At 40.6% G+C, this 12,615-nt stretch overlaps 1 protein-coding gene across 1 annotated transcript in view; it reads left to right on the forward strand.

Annotated features, from left to right (window-relative positions):
• The window catches only part of AMPH (amphiphysin), a 301,192-nt gene that overhangs the window by 220,367 nt on the left and 68,210 nt on the right, over positions 1-12,615 (forward strand). The window contains 2 exon segments of the mRNA XM_044294372.1: positions 8,500-8,628; positions 9,222-9,335. Of these exon segments, the coding sequence (XP_044150307.1) occupies positions 8,500-8,628; positions 9,222-9,335 (243 nt within the window).

Here is a 12,615-nt window from a genome sequence, read left to right on the forward strand (position 1 = left end):
ATCATGAGACCAAGATGATACCTAACAATTTATCAACAGTACCTTGTCATTGCGAGGCTTCAAGCAGACAGAAGTGGCCACTGAGCTTAGAGTGTCACAGTGTCATCAGCAGGTTGCAACAGAGATACAGAGACACTGGAAAGTCATAGACGAGGATGTGAACAATGCTCTGCAGAACTATGAATGCAACACAACTCCAGGCACATTTAAAGAAGATGAGAGGCACCCAAGTGTGATGTCATACCATTTGAAACCATTTACATCGGTGTGGTCTGCGTGCTAGATGACCTTCAAGGGTACCCGACAAGTGTTGAGCGTGAATATTCGAATAGCGAATATTAATAGCGAATATCGCAACTTCAGGAATTTGTAAATATTGTGCCTATAGTGCTATATATTCCCTATATCGAATATTCATCATTTTTTTACATCTGAAAACATGATTTTTCCCTGCTTCTTTCTTGTGGGTCAATGAAAGACAAAAAAGGGGGCCAGTCAGCACATACCAAACCGCAGGAGCACATTGCTATGGCAGAGTACAACATTAAAATACAAAACATGCAATGCGACAACTCACTGCAATATAGAGTACAATATTGCATAATAATTACTAGTGCTACACTATAAGTGAGAGATACTTGGCAAATCGTTTTGTACAAAATTATTTGAGCCTGTCTGCCGCACGTCAAGGCGATCTCTGTTAGACGGGTTCCTAACACTAAATTCTACCTATTAAGTGCCATGACAGCTACCATACACTTCAGGGAGTGTAGGTTCCACATGCATGCTGGGTGTGCTTCAATAACTGTCAACTGTCAAAATGGCCTCCACTGTATCCAATGAGTGCAGGTACCAACATGCATGCAGGCCCACTCCACAACACCCCCGGCGCCAAATAGCCACCAAAGACTGCAGTGAGAGTCCACAAACTATCTCACTCCTGGTGCCAAATGGCTTCAGTGAGTGAGGGGGAGCAGGCCTGACTATATACTCACACTAATTAAAATCAGCCTATAGGGCAGACAAGGTGGTCAGGAGTGCATGACTGAGGAGACAGCCACACCTCCAGTACAAACTGCAAAGAAAGACAAAAAAGGGGGTCAGTCAGCACATACCAAACCGCAGGAGCACATTGCAATGGCAGGGAACAACATTAAAAGACAAAACATGCAATGCGACAACTCACTGCAATATAGAGTACAATATTGCATAATAATTACAAGTACTACACTATAAGTGAGAGATACTTGGCAAATCGTTTTGTACAAAATTATTTGTCTTTGTCTTTTGTGGGTCAATGAGTCATTGGCCTACAAGCAACTTAAGCAGGAAGGAATCATGTTTTCATATGGAAAATAAAATGACAAATAAAAACTAATATATAGCAATATACAAAATATATTTCATTATTCAGAATATTCAAATTTTTTTTTTCCAATCTGTACGGTCGTTCACATACTCCTCCCCGACAAGCGTCCCCGTCACCATGGGAATGCCTGTGGGTTAGAAAATACCACCGGAACTGAGTTTTCCCTGAGATCGTGAAAACTCAGATCCGATGGTATAGTCTAGTGATGGCAAACCTTTTAGAGACCGAGTGCCCAAACTGCAACCTAAAACCCACTTATTTATTGCAAAGTGGCAACACGGCAATGTAACCTGAATACTACAGTCTAATATAGTATATCTTCCATGTACTTTATCATTTAGCTACAATAGCCTGCCTACATTCAGTGCGCTGCCTGTGCTGTTTATAGTACGCCCTGTGCTGATGATGGCAGGAAACATCTAAGGCAATTTGGTACACCATAGACTTTTTCCAGGGTGCGGGTGCCCACAGAGATGGCTCTGAGTACCGCCTCTGGCACCCGTGCCATAGGCTCGCCATCACTGGTATAGTCTAACCCACGGGCATTCCCATGGTGACGGGGACGCTTGTCAGGGAGGAGTATGCGAACGACCATACAGATTGGAAAAAAAAAAGACGACTATTCTAAATAACGAATATATTCGCTATATTGCTATAACTTCGTTTTTTAGAATATTCGTCATATCCCATATTCTAAATTTTAGAATATAACGAATATGACAAATATTCGAAAAAACGAAGTTATAGCAATATAGCGAATATTTGTGAAATGCACATATAGACTGCAATTTAGCGAATATAGTGCTATAGTATTTTTTTTTATAGTATACATTTTATCCAAATCTGAACTTCAGAAAATACAAAAAAAATTGACTATAAAAAAAAAGATTATAGCACTATATTAGCTAAATTGCAGTCTATATGTGTATTTTACATAATATTCGCTATATTGCTATAACTTAGTTTTTTTAGAATATTCATAATATTCTAAAACAAGAATATATAGCAATATAGTGAATATTCGTAAAATACACATATTAGCCATAGCCATAGCCAACCAATAAAAAAAGTTGCCCAGTTAAAAGAAAATTGCAATACTCGAATATTTAAATCGCATATTATTCGCGATAAATAGAATGACGAATATTAGATTTCGACGAATATAAGACAAATATTCAATCGAATATTCGCAAAATATTGCGAAATCGAATATGGTACCTCCCGCTCATCACTATACCTGACCACACCACAAGGCACAGGCATCATCGTCTTGCATGGGCCAGGCAGCATCTACGTTGGATGAGGGACCGGTGGGCCTCAGTGCTGTTCACTGATGAAAGTCGATTCACGCTGAGTAGAAATGATGGCCGTCAACGATATTGGAGATGTCAAGGAGAGTGCTAACCGTTGTCACCAGACGAGCCTTTGGTGGTAGTGGTGTTACAGTGTGGGCAGGCGTGTCTAGTCAATACAGAACTGCCCTATGCTTTGTGAATGGTACAGTGACAAGCCCATACTACTTGAATAACATCATTAATCCAGTCATTGTGCCTCTGCATGAACAAAACAGGCCTAATTTCATCTTCATGGACAACAATGCTCCATCTCATCAAGGTTGCATCATTAGGGAATGGCTTGTGGAGTATGGGGTACCTCAAATTGAATGGCCTGCAATTTCTTTAGACCTGAATCCCATTGAAAATCTATTAAATCAGCTGAATAGCAGTGCAATGGTTCATAATGCTTTACCCCAGAACCTCAATGACCTGAGGGCCGTCCTTCAAGAAGAGTGGGATGCCATGCCTCAGCAGACAATAAGTTAACGTGTGTGTTCAGCTTGAGACGTAGTTGTCAAGCTGTAATTGATGCTAAAGGCCACATGACAAGTTATTGAGACATTGACATTTTTTATACCCACCACTGTCGTTGGCTTTTGTTTTAAAGGGCTTCTGTCACTCCACTAAACTCATTTTTTTTTGTCTCCTTAAAATCCTTATGCTGCGATTTCTCAATATATAGGGCTATTACTCCGTTTGGTTCAGTAGTTATATAAAAAAACTGACTTTTATAATATTCAAATTACCTCTCTAGCAGCAGGTAGGGCGGCTACCTGCTGCATCCTCCATTCATAATGACGCCCCCTCCTCATGTTGATTGACAGGGCCAGCGGACATCCTCCTTCTCTAACTGGCCCTGTCTGCGTTTTTAAATCTCGCGCCGGTCTTCAGTTGGCGCAGGCACACTGAGTGGAGGACGCTTGCTTGGCCGCTCCATCCTCAGTGCGCCTGCGCTGATGACGTCACATGTACACCTGGCGCAGGCGCACTGAGGATGGAGCGGCCGAACGAGCGTCCTCCACTGAGTGTGCCTGCACCAACTGAAGACCGGCACGAGATTTAAAAGGCAGACTGGGCCAGTCAGAGAATGAGCGCGTCCGCTGGCCCTGTCAATCAGCATGAGGAGGGGGCATCATTATGAATGGAGGATGCGGCTGCTAGCAGCTTGTAATTTGCATATTATAAAAGTCAGTTTTTTTTATATAACTACTGAACCAAATGGAGTAATAGCCCTATATATTGAGAAATCGCAGCATAAGGATCTTAAGGAGACAAAAAAAATTATAATGAGTTTAGTGGAGTGACAGAAGCCCTTTAATGAATTGTTTAAGGTAAAGAAATCATCATTGGATGTTTCTACTCAAATGCCTTACTTTCATGATATAATATCACTGTAGCGTGAACTTTTTACGTTTTCCATCAATTTCACCCAAAACAACTATCTTTAACTTTTTTGTGGATAGCGTGTGTGTGTGTATATATATATATATATATATATATATATATACAGTTGCAAGAAAAAGTATGTGAACCCTTTGGAATTATATAAGTCACAACAATAGACAATCACAGTCTGCTTAAACTAATAACACACAAATAATTAAATGTTACCATGTTTTTATTGAACACACCATGTAAACATTCACAGTGCAGGTGGAAAAAGTATGTGAACCACTAGACTAATGACATCGCCAAGAGCTAATTGGAGTGAGGTGTCAGCCAACTGGAGTCCAATCAATGAGATGAGATCGGAGGTGTTGGTTACAGCTGCCCTGCCCTATAAAATACATACACCGGTTCTGGGTTTGCTTTTCACAAGAAGCATTGCCTGATGTGAATGATGCCTCGCACAAAAGAGCTCTCAGAAGACCTACGATTAAGAATTGTTGACTTGCATAAAGCTGGAAAGGGTTATAAAAGTATCTCCAAAAGCCTTGCTGTTCATCAGTACAAGGTAAGACAAATTGTCTATAAATGGAGAAAGTTCAGAACTGCTGCTACTCTCCCTAGGAGTGGCCGTCCTGTAAAAATTACTGCAAGAGCACAGCGCAGACTGGTCAATGAGGTGAAGAAGAATCCTAGAGTGTCAGCTAAAGACTTACAAAAGTCTCTGGCATATGCTAACATCCCTGTTAGCGAATCTACGATACGTAAAACACTAAACAAAAATGGATTTCATGGGAGGATACCACAGAGGAAGCCACTGCTGTCCAAAAAAAAACATTGCTGCATGTTTACAGTTTGCATGAGAGCACTTGGATGTTCCACAGCAGTACTGGCAAAATATTCTGTGGACAGATGAAACCAAAGTTGAGTTGTTTGAAAGAAACACACAACACTATGTGTGGAGAAAAAGAGGCACAGCACACCAACATCAAAACCTCATCCCAACTGTGAAGTTTGGTGGGGGCATCATGTTTTGGGGCTGCTTTTCTGTGTCAGAGCCTGGACGGATTGCTATCATCGAGGGAAAAATTAATTTCCCAAGTTTATCAAGACATTTTGCAGGAGAATGTAAGGCCATATGTCCACCAGCTAAAGCTCAACAGAGTCCTGACCTCAACCCGATTGAGATGCTGTGGCATGACCTCAAGAAAGCGATTCACACCAGACATCCCAATAATATTGCTGAACTGAAACAGTTCTGTAAAGAGGAATGGTCAAGAATTACTCCTGACCATTGTGCACGTCTGATCTGCAACTACAGGAAACGTTTGGTTGAAGTTATTGCTGTCAACCAGTTATTAAATCCAAGGGTTCACATACTTTTTCCACCTACACTGTGAATGTTTACATGGTGTGTTCAATAAAAACATGGTAACATGTAATTCTTTGTGTGTTATTAGTTTAAGCAGACTGTGATTGTCTATTGTTGTGACTTAGATGAAGATCAGATCACATTTCTGACCAATTTGTGCCGAAATCCATATCATTCCAAAGGGTTCACATACTTTTTCTTGCAACTGTATATTTATATATTTAACCGTAAACCACTGCCAACAAAGGTAATGATAAAACAGTAGATAATAACAGGACAGGGTTCACTATTTCAGTGCTGGGAGGTCACTGATTAGTGAAGGGCGGGGGGGAAGGTCACTGGGGAGTGTTTAATGCTTGGTGTGACTATGACAGGAGGTCTGGGAGACACTGACTGTCTCTTGTCGCCTCTCTAACACAACTGAGGAGATCAGAGGGGGTAAGAGTGTCTCTTACCCAGACTCCTGCCCTCCTGTGTGCTCTGATTGGTTTGTGACTTCTTACTGACCAATCAGAACAATTGTCAATCAGGACTACCCTTAGTGCTCCTAGGCTGGCAAGCTATGATGATAGCAGGGGAATGGAGAGGTCTAATTAGTCCGTGGTATGGACTGTGAGCGCCACGTCCTTCTCTGTGCTTGTATAGCAGTTGTGCTTGGTATTTCACATTCACTTCAATGCATTTCATAAACCTCTAAATTATAAACTGTTCGTAGAACTACATAGATAAAAATACAAATAATTGCACATCGTACTGTACTTTCCCTCTGTGAGTTGTCCTGGGGGGGGTTATATTTCTCATGTGACATGACTTTTATGTTAATAAGTTGTTAATGAATTCTTGATGACTTTTTACAAAGTATTACAAGTGAATGGTTCAGGGCTATTTCTACATAGTGCAAACAAGAGGATTTAATTTTTTTACTGAAACGTCTAAACAACATTTAAATTTAAAGTAAAAAATATATATTTTACCCAACATGCTAAAATAATACATTTCTCAATTTACTTTTAGAATTCCTCATTGTTCCCTTGCTGCCTCTGTTCCAGATCCTAATTGTGATTCATTAGCAAAGGCCTGACGCACACAACCATATCCGTTTTTGCAGTCTGCAAAACACAGTTAACGGCCTGCATTTTCCCTTGCACATGTCCTGTACTATGATACCAATGTCTCTTCTTGTCTGCAAAATGGAAAAGAATAGGACATGTTCTATTTTCTATTTTTTTGAAGGGCCAAGGAACTGTGTGCTGTCCACAAATGTGGAGAGAACACAGTGTGCTGTCCGCATGTTTTGTGGCCCAATTGAACTAAACGGGTTTACATCCAATCCACCAAAAATGAGGATTGGATGTGGACTGAAACTACAGTTGTGTGTATGAGCCCCTCAGACCTTGACCATAGCAATGTTACTATTGTGGGCAGTGACTGGCTCATGATGGAAAATGATGTGTCTATGGATGCAAACATGTAAACATAGATGGAGCTCTAATGGGAGACCCAAATAACATCGATAGTAGAACAATAAGGAATTCTGATAGTAAATGTATTAAGTAGTACTTGGGGTCAAACAAAATGCTTTTTTAAAAAAAAAATAACCTAAAAAAAGAGAAAAAAACATTTGTAATAGGTACTGAAAGTCTTCCTTTCAAGAGTTCAAAAGGTTTTTACTGCCTCATTGACATGGATTGCAATCAGGATTTACATGTAGATTTGTTTGCAGAATTTTACTCCTCACATACACTTGGTGAAACCTACATCAAACTAAGAAAAACAGGGCTTTAGAATTCTCTCTTGCCCTGAAATCCATGATTTTATTTTTGCAGTACGTGAAAATGGTATTGCAAAACTCTATTCACTTGCACTGAACTACATTTGTGTTCAGATTTCCTACTAAAATCCACAATAGACATCAGTCACATAAAGATGTGGCCTGAATCTCCACTGCAATTCATTTTTCTTTCTTTTTTTTATTTATTAATGATTAATGCTTTCTTAAAATACCCAAAAGTATATTCTAACAGATCATAAATATACACTATATTAGAAGATCAAGTAGGTATAGATTGTGGCTCCATAAATTTCTAAAACTATGGCATATCATATCCAATCAGTACTGATGAGAGATTTTCATCACTGGAAGTTTCTCACACAGCATTCTAGACCAGTGGTAGGCAAATGGTGACTTAGGGACCAAATTCAACCCTTGGGTGCTTAAACTGAGATCTCCTCAGTTCTATACATGTGCTCTGCTTCCTGTGCTACAAATTCTGCGTTAATACACTGTCTATAATAAAGAGAATGGGATGGTGCCGAGGAGTCCACCATTTACACAGTACAAATGTCCATCCAGGGTTAGAGAGATACAGAAACATCTGATCCTCCACAATTGGGTGTTTTCATATTTCCCATCAACTTTACTGGAAAGTAGACATGCATCCACCTCTTTGGTATAAAATTGAGGAAATAGGTGACTAAACAACCCATGTATTGAATCAAGCGGGCCCCTCTGATGAAGGGCCCCTTAAATTTCAAAAGTTGACTACCACTGTTCTAGATCCAAGATCATTCAACTGAAATCTTGAGTAGGACCAAAGAGTTCTCGGGAGTTTTTCCATTACAACAAGCAGAATTACGACTGCAGTTCTGGGCTCTAAGTCAGGCTGTATCTCAGGATCAGTGCAGGATAAATCAGCTTTTAGTACAATTACAAGTTCATTCTGTAGGTCTATCATCATCCTACATACACCAACGGCGACTGTTCAAGTTAGTCTGATGTGAAAAGTCATTTGAAAATCACAGAATGTGCTGCACTAATGGTAGATCTGTATTACCAATGTACTGAAGCCAAAGCATTGACATAAGAAAAATAAGATATCCTTCTGAGATAAGGACTGCAAGATATGATAAACATTATTAAAATGTTCTTTACTGGCTTTCATATGAGCAATGTGAGAGTTCATTATCGAAAAAGATTGTATAGTTTTAGTGATCAGGAATGCTACCAATGTACTAACCTTTGATCCTACTCCTAGCTGAGAAAAGGTCCTCCTGTACCACCTCTACCCAAGCTCACTCCATCAAAAGAACTACAGCAAGAAAATATCATTAGCTTCTTTGAAGACAATTTTGTCCCAGAAATCAATGTGACAACTCCTTCACAGGTAGGTGAAATTCTGTACAGTTATGCCCAAATATTTAGTTCTTTAAGAACTATGCAAATTTCATTAAGTTTAAATAAAATATGTATATTCATTGTTAATATCCTGAATGTTCTCTGGAATAACAATATAATAGAAATAGAAATATCAATGATTTTACAATTAATTTGAGTATGACTTGATAATTTGCTTTTACCTTGTTCCTGAAGCATAGTACACTTATTGTAAGAATACTTTATAAGTGGCCAAAAGCTTAAGGCCTCATTCACACAGTCAGTGTTTGGTCAGTGATTTCCATCAGTGATTTTGAGCCAAAACCAGGTGCTGCTCTAAACACAGAACAGGTGCAGATCTTTCCCTTATGCCTCATGTCTGTGGAGGCTCCAATCCTGATTTTGGCTCCCAATCACTGATGGAAATCACTGACTGAAAACTGACATGTGAATGAGGCTTAAGAATAGTCTAAGACTGTAAACCCCTAATTAGCTTTTTGTCTCAGAGTTATTGCAATAGTGTAAGCAGGAAGCTTGTAAAGCAGTTGGCTAAGTGGTTTAGTGGATACCTGAGTTTAATCTTTATTATTTCATTTATTATAGAATGAAGCTGCAGAAGAAAAGAAAGTTGAATCTTTACTAGATCTTGACTTTGATCCTTTCAAACCAGAAGCTGCATCAACAGGAATAACACAGTCTCATTCACCAATGTCCCAGGTATGGATCATTACATCCTTGGTTATATTCATAAGTTAAATCTATCCTTCAGAATCTGATCATCCAGACAGTCTAATAAACTAGCACATATTTACGGTATTATTAGTATTTTTCAGTACTATTTATAGATATCACATTTTTTTGTCAGCATTTAATTTCAGGTTTTCTTCCTAGAGGTTCGTCCAGCAGGTTCTGGAAGAGAATTGTAGTATTACATGGTAGTCATTCAAATATACGGTTGGGTGCACAAGAGCAGAAACTTTTGTTATTCTAGATTCTTCACTCTGGGTATTACAGTAGAGTCCAAAACAGGAACCCTCCCTATATAATATCCATTTGTCCCAGTAGTGTATATGGAAATGATTTTTCTAAGGGAATCATGACATTGTAATAGATTGCTCTCTCTCAGGGGGTCGCAATCACAGGCTTCTCCTCTGACAACGGGGTTCAAGTCCAAATGGTGCTTTACTTTGGCACTTCAGCACTGTCACAAACATAAACATCAAAATAAACACCTGCCAGTCTAGGCACTACCTAATACATAGGTCGTCTTTACCTCACCTATAGAGTGCTGTTCACACATGGAATTAGATCCGGCTTCCTCAGCCAAATGGTCCAGCAGCCACCAGGCTGTGACCACACCAGTACATTTAGGGGATTATGATCCAGAAGTCCTCCCGACTCTGACCGTGTGACCCTCTTTCCGCAGGCGTCACTGGGGCCCCCAAACTTCATGCTTTCACATAGCCTCATGGCCCCTCTGCCCTCCTACCTGAGACCACACAGAGCCTCTCCAGGCTTCTTCTAAAAAATCCTCTCTCTCCTACACTGAGGGCTGGATTATCCTCCAGTTATTGCACCCAGCTGGTCTCACCTGTGATCTCCTCAGCTAAAGGCAATACGTGTACTAGAAGGGTGTGGACTGGCAGATCCCACTACCAAACTTATCCTCCAGTCCAAATAAAATCCAGAACAGAATCTAGACAAAATTATCTCCAGCAACTATGCCTTGCTAAAGCAGCACCATTTCTGGATTCCAGTTATCTCCCCCAGCTAAACTGAAAACCTGGGTGAGATGCACACCCTCAGCCCACCCCTATCATGTACTTCACCATAACATATATTTTTATGTTAGGATGAAGCGCTGGTGTCATGTTTGACCAGGGGTGTAGCTAAAGGCTCATGGTCCCTGGTGAAAAAAATATAAATCATCCTAGGTAACACCCAAAACTTTTGGTTTTGCTCCCATTTTGCATGAGCTGAACTCAAAGATCTGAAACATGTTCTATTAACACAAAGGACCCATTACTGTCAAATATTATTCACAAATTTGTCTAAATCTGTGTTAGTGAGCACTTCTCCTTTGCCGAGATAATCCATCCCACCTCACAGGTGTGGCATATCAAGGTGATGATTAGACAGCATGAATATGCATAGATGTGCATTAGACTGCCCACAATAAAAGGCCACAGTTAAATAAATGTGCACAGTTTTGGCTTAATGGGGTGGGGTCATAAAACTAGTCAAAATCTGATTTGGCCACCATTTGCCTCACGCAGTGCAACACATCTTCGTTGCATAGAGTTGATCGGGTTGTTTATTGTGGCCTGTGGAATGTTGGTCCACTCCTCTTCAATAGCTGTGCAAAGTTGCAGAATATTGGCAGGAACAGGAACACGCTGTCATATACGTGGATCCAGAACATCCCAAACATGCTCAATGGGTGACATGTCCGGTGAGTATGCTGGCCATGCAAGAACTGGGATGTTTTCAGCTTCCAGGAATTGTGTACAGATCCTTGCAATATTGGGGCTGTGCATTATCATGCTGCAACATGAGATGATGGTCGTGGATGAATTACACAACAATGGGCCTCAGGATCTTGTCATGGCATCTCTGTGCATTCAAAATGCCATTAATAAAATGCACCTGTGTTTGTTGTCCATAACATATGCCTGCCCATACCATAAACCCACTGCCACCATGGGCCACTCGATCCACAACGTTGACGTCAGCAAACCGCTCACCCACATGACACCACACACGATGTCTGCCATCTGCCCTGAACAGTGAAAACCGGGACACATCCGTGAACAGAACACCTCTCCAACATGCCAGATGCCATCAAATGTGGGCATTTGCCCACTCAAGTCGGTTACGACGACAAACTGCAGTCAGGTCCAGACCACGATGAGGACGACGAGCATGCATATGAGCTTCCCTGAGATGGTTTCTGACAGTTTGTGCAGAAATTCTTTGGTTATGCAAACTGATTGTTGCTGCAACTGTTCGGGTGGCTGGTCTCAGACGATAATGGAGGTGAACATGCTGGAGGTGGAGGTCCTCAGCTAGTGTAGTTACACGTGGTCTGCGGTTGTGAGGCCGGTAGGATGTACTGCCAAATTCTCTGAAACACCTTTGGAGACGGCTTATAGTAGAGAAATGAATATTTATTGCACGAACAACAGCTCTGGTAGCCATTCCTGCAGTCAGCATGCCAATTGCATGATCCCTCAAACATTGCGACATCTGTGGCATTGTGCTGTGTGATCAAACTGCACATTTCATAGTGGTCTTTTATTGTGGGCAGTCTAAGGCACACCTGTGCGCTATTCATGCTGTCTAATGGGCACCTTGATATGCCACACCTGTGAGGTGGGATGGATTATCTTGGCAAAGGAGAAGTGTTCACTAACACAGATTTAGACAGATTTGTGAACAATATTTGAGAATAATGGGTCTTTTGTGTATGTAGAAAATGTTTCAGATCTTTGAGTTCAGCTCATGCAAAGTGGAAAACCAAAAGTGTTGCGTTTATATTTTTGTTCTCTCTCTCTCTATATATATATTATATATATTTATCTGTATCCAGCATCCATATATACCATCCAGTTTTAGCACAATTAAGGTTATTTTCTACATCTTTGGTAACCTAGGGCATTGTATGGATCAATCTCTTTATGCTTGGTGGTTCATGGCAGTAAAAGTATTAATGTCAGTATCTCTGGTGATCTAGGGCTGTGAAAGGGTTATTGTCAATATTCCTCATGGTATAAGGCAAGGAAGGGGTTGAAGTCAATAAACCTGGTGGTTAAAGAGGACCTTTCACCGATTATGACACTGTGAACTAAGAATACAGACATGGAGAGCGGCGCCCGGGGATCTCACTGCACTTACTATTATCCCTGGGCGCCGCTCCGTTCTCCCGCTATGCCCTCCGGTATCTCCAGCCACTAAGTTATAGTAGGCAGAGATTTCAGTCACTAAGTTATGGTAGAGG

The sequence above is a fragment of the Bufo gargarizans genome, chromosome 5, assembly GCF_014858855.1.
Source record: "Bufo gargarizans isolate SCDJY-AF-19 chromosome 5, ASM1485885v1, whole genome shotgun sequence".
NCBI lineage: Eukaryota > Metazoa > Chordata > Amphibia > Anura > Bufonidae > Bufo > Bufo gargarizans.